The 3523-nt window shown below is 35.1% G+C and overlaps 1 protein-coding gene across 1 annotated transcript in view; it reads right to left on the bottom strand.

Annotated features, from left to right (window-relative positions):
• LOC149770153 (uncharacterized) overlaps positions 1-3264 on the bottom strand; it is a 3576-nt gene extending 312 nt beyond the window's left edge. Inside the window, exon 1 of the mRNA XM_089949325.1 lies at positions 1-3264. This exon is cut by the window's left edge and continues 312 nt beyond it. Within this exon, the coding sequence (XP_089805451.1) occupies positions 1192-2499 (1308 nt within the window). The 5' untranslated portion in view covers positions 2500-3264 and the 3' untranslated portion in view covers positions 1-1191.
• Between the last annotated feature and the right edge of the window lie 259 nt (positions 3265-3523).

The following is a 3523-nucleotide window of genomic DNA, read 5'->3' as shown; positions in this document are numbered from 1 at the left end:
AAAAACAATTCTATACATGTTAGTCATTATAAACAGTTTACACACTTCATCATTAAAGATTGATAGACATTTTCTACATCTCGCTTGTATCTTTAGAGAAATGTAGAAGTAAAATTGCCTTCATTTTCATTTAATTTGATATATTATATATACCAATTCTTATTTTCTCTTTCTATTATTTATCTTTCTTGGCAACTATATTTTTTACAATTATGAAAAGAGTAAGTCCTCATGATGCTGACTTTTGGAAAGCTTAGTCACCAGGACTGAAAGCACTTAAGGAGATTGTAGGTCTTTCTTTGTACAACGTTTCTTTACAAATTAATAATTCATGCATTCAATGTTAAACTCTGTATACCTGCAAGGTTATTGGTTAATAATGATAAAACATTCCAGACATATGAACATGGCTTCAATATCTCCATCACCAGTTTGAAATAATTTGCACACTTTTATCACCATTGGTTATGTTGTAGATTGACAAGGAGAAATTGTACTATTTGTCCATAAGTACACTTGACTTGTAAATTATGCACACTAATCCAGTAATTCAATCCATATAAATATGTATAAATAATCATCAAATTAAAATACTTGATTAGTCAATTCTCTTTTATTTATCTAACTTGAGGAAAATTAGATACCATTCATTTTCAGACAAGATTTTCTGAATGTTATTTGTCCATAAATACACTTGATTTGTAAATTATGCATACTACTCCAGTAATTTAATACATATGAATATGTATAAATGTTCTGACTGAATTAATATACTTGTTTAGTCAATTCTCTGTTTCATTTATCTAACATGCTTAACATGAGATAACATACATTTTCAGACAAGATTATTGTGAATGGTCTACCATTAATAATAATAATGACAATCATAGTAATTAGCAATACTCCAAGCCATATGTATATCATATGAAAATTAGTACAACAATGTTCCAAAGGACAAACATTTCTCAGGATTTATTTACCTTTCAAAACGAATTCTTTTAAACACGAGAACTTCAATATGCATTTTTTCATAAGGCATACATGTATATCTTTACAGGAATTTAACACTAAAACTTTACTCAGCATTTATTTACATATTTAAATGGATTGTTTTACCAAAACACTTCAATATGCATTTTGTTTTCATGGAACTTACTTAATTTTACAGGTATGAAGCACCTTGTGTTAAATTTATTTCAGCTGATAAATGTGTAGTTTTATCCTATCTGAACCAGTCGTGATGACTAAGATATCCTTACTCTTGTGAATGCAAATCGCCCTCGGATATGTTGGCACTCCTGTATTTACAACCTGCATGACAGACCCATCTGGTGAAAGCTGATGAATGTTGTGAGATATACATCCAAGAATATAGATGTTGTCATATCTGTCCACATCTACTCCCAAGGGGTTTCTAAGATTGTCATGACTGTATGTAAACTGCTTCCTACCATCCATATCAAAACAGAGAAGTGAATGCATACTACTCACACTAACATACACTCGTGTTTTCATGTTATTCATAGCTACGTAGTTGTTGGAGTTGTCTGTAGAGTCATACTGATGAGTACACTTTACATCTCCTCTTGTGTTAATCAGACTCCATTGACTTTTGTTATTACCACAATAACCATTCACAACCATCTCCCCCTTCCCAGCAGCTGCCATTCCATTACATTTATATTTGGTTGGTATCGTACTGACTGGCCTGATGACATCACCAATCACTGACAGGATCTGTATTTTACTCTCATTATACAACGACACTGCCACCTCCTGGTCATCCAGTACACAGATGTTCCATGGTTTACCTGTTAGTGTACGACATGTGATGAACTGATATGAAGAGTTGATTAGGATGCACTGTTTATTGTTATAATCAGCAAGCATCACTCTGTCTCCAGGGAGAAATGTGACACCACTGTACCATGGGGTATTACCAGTAGGTACTTTAAGATCAATTACATCAACCCTCTCTACCTGACAGTCCTTCGTTGGCCTCTGTGAACATGTTAGGGGCAGAGTGTTGGAGCTGGTTGTAGTTACAACTTTCCCTAAATCAAAGAAAGGGACAGACAAAATGGATTGTATCGGAGATGCGAATTCAATCTCTAATGTTATTGTGTCAGTTTTCATGTACTTTTCTCCCACTAGATTGCAGTAGGATTGTAACTGCAACCTCATCTTTTCCAACATTATAAATTTTTGTAAATTGCTCCCATATTTACTTACTGCTTCAAGGAGATAGTGGAAATTTCTCACAGCATGAATTAGTGACAAGCACTGATGATTTTCATCCTGTATCCTGATAACTTCTTCTTTGTAAATTCTGTTTCCCTCTGTCTCCACTCGTTTCTCTAACTGGTCTAGAGCTGCATTAATTTTCGTTCTTACTTCTCTGATTTTGTTGGTCAGTCTATCAACTTGGGGTTGAAGATTATTAACAAAGCCTTCATTCATCTCCATAAACTTCTTTAGATGAATCTCGATTTTTTTCATATCCGCAATTGTGTCATCTGGCTTGCTGTCATATAGCAGAGCAGGGAGTTCTTTTTTTAAGTCAATCACTTTGGTACAAAGTTTGTGGCCTTCGAAGAAGCATGTGCCACAACAGGGAACCTTGTGATCTTTACACTAGTATTTTATATCTTCTCCATGATGTTCCGAACAGGAAAAGCCTTCTGCAAGTTTCATCGCATTTTCTGGATTACAATATAATTCATCCACACTAATAATGGTATTATCCTTTGATATTTTCTGTCTCCTATGAAGTTTTAGGCAATCTCCGCACATGGCTTCTTTGCAAAATACACAGAACCCTTCAGCGAGAACAGCGTCAACCTCGGTGTTACAAGCGTCACACAAACGACCTACTTTTGATTCCCTTGAGACTGATTGTAATACTGTGTTGGTTGGAAACAAAGACGCCCATTCACTTGTCGGTCTATCCTTTATCGAGGGACTTGCTGAATGTCTACATACTGGACACTTAACAGAACACAACATCGCATGCTTCGTTGCCTCTGTTGTTATGTGAGACTGTAAACACTTCTCACAAAAAGAGTGGGCGCACGGCAGCTGTCTGGGTAGGTTGAACTGTTCCAAACATATTGGACAACAAGGCACATCTTCAGTCTCTATTTTAGCATCCGCCATTTTGAACAAGATACCATTATATAAACTTGCAAAGAACCATGACAAATCCACTGTCAATCTATTTGTGCCACCTAATAATAGATACTTCCCCTGACTAACGGTGTTTTAAGTTCAAAGTTTCTATTTGTAAAGCATGGGCATGCTCGATTAGTCCATACCGATACATAAAATGCTTTATGTGTTCCAAGTTCTCCTTCTAGACGTTTCGTACTGTTCCAGAATTCATTTCTAGAAGATACTAAAGCTTCCTGTTTTCTTCGAATATTTTTTTTTAACACTTATTTTAATACTGGATTGAGGATAATTATTTTCCCATTATGCTCCATCAATTTTTTTGGCAGCCAAGAACATTCCAGTGTATTCAAAT

Source organism: Sinohyriopsis cumingii, unplaced genomic scaffold, assembly GCF_028554795.1.
Source record: "Sinohyriopsis cumingii isolate HCF-2022 unplaced genomic scaffold, ASM2855479v2 utg002602l, whole genome shotgun sequence".
Taxonomy (NCBI): Eukaryota; Metazoa; Mollusca; class Bivalvia; order Unionida; family Unionidae; genus Sinohyriopsis; species Sinohyriopsis cumingii.
This window is presented reverse-complemented; position numbering and strand designations above follow the sequence as displayed.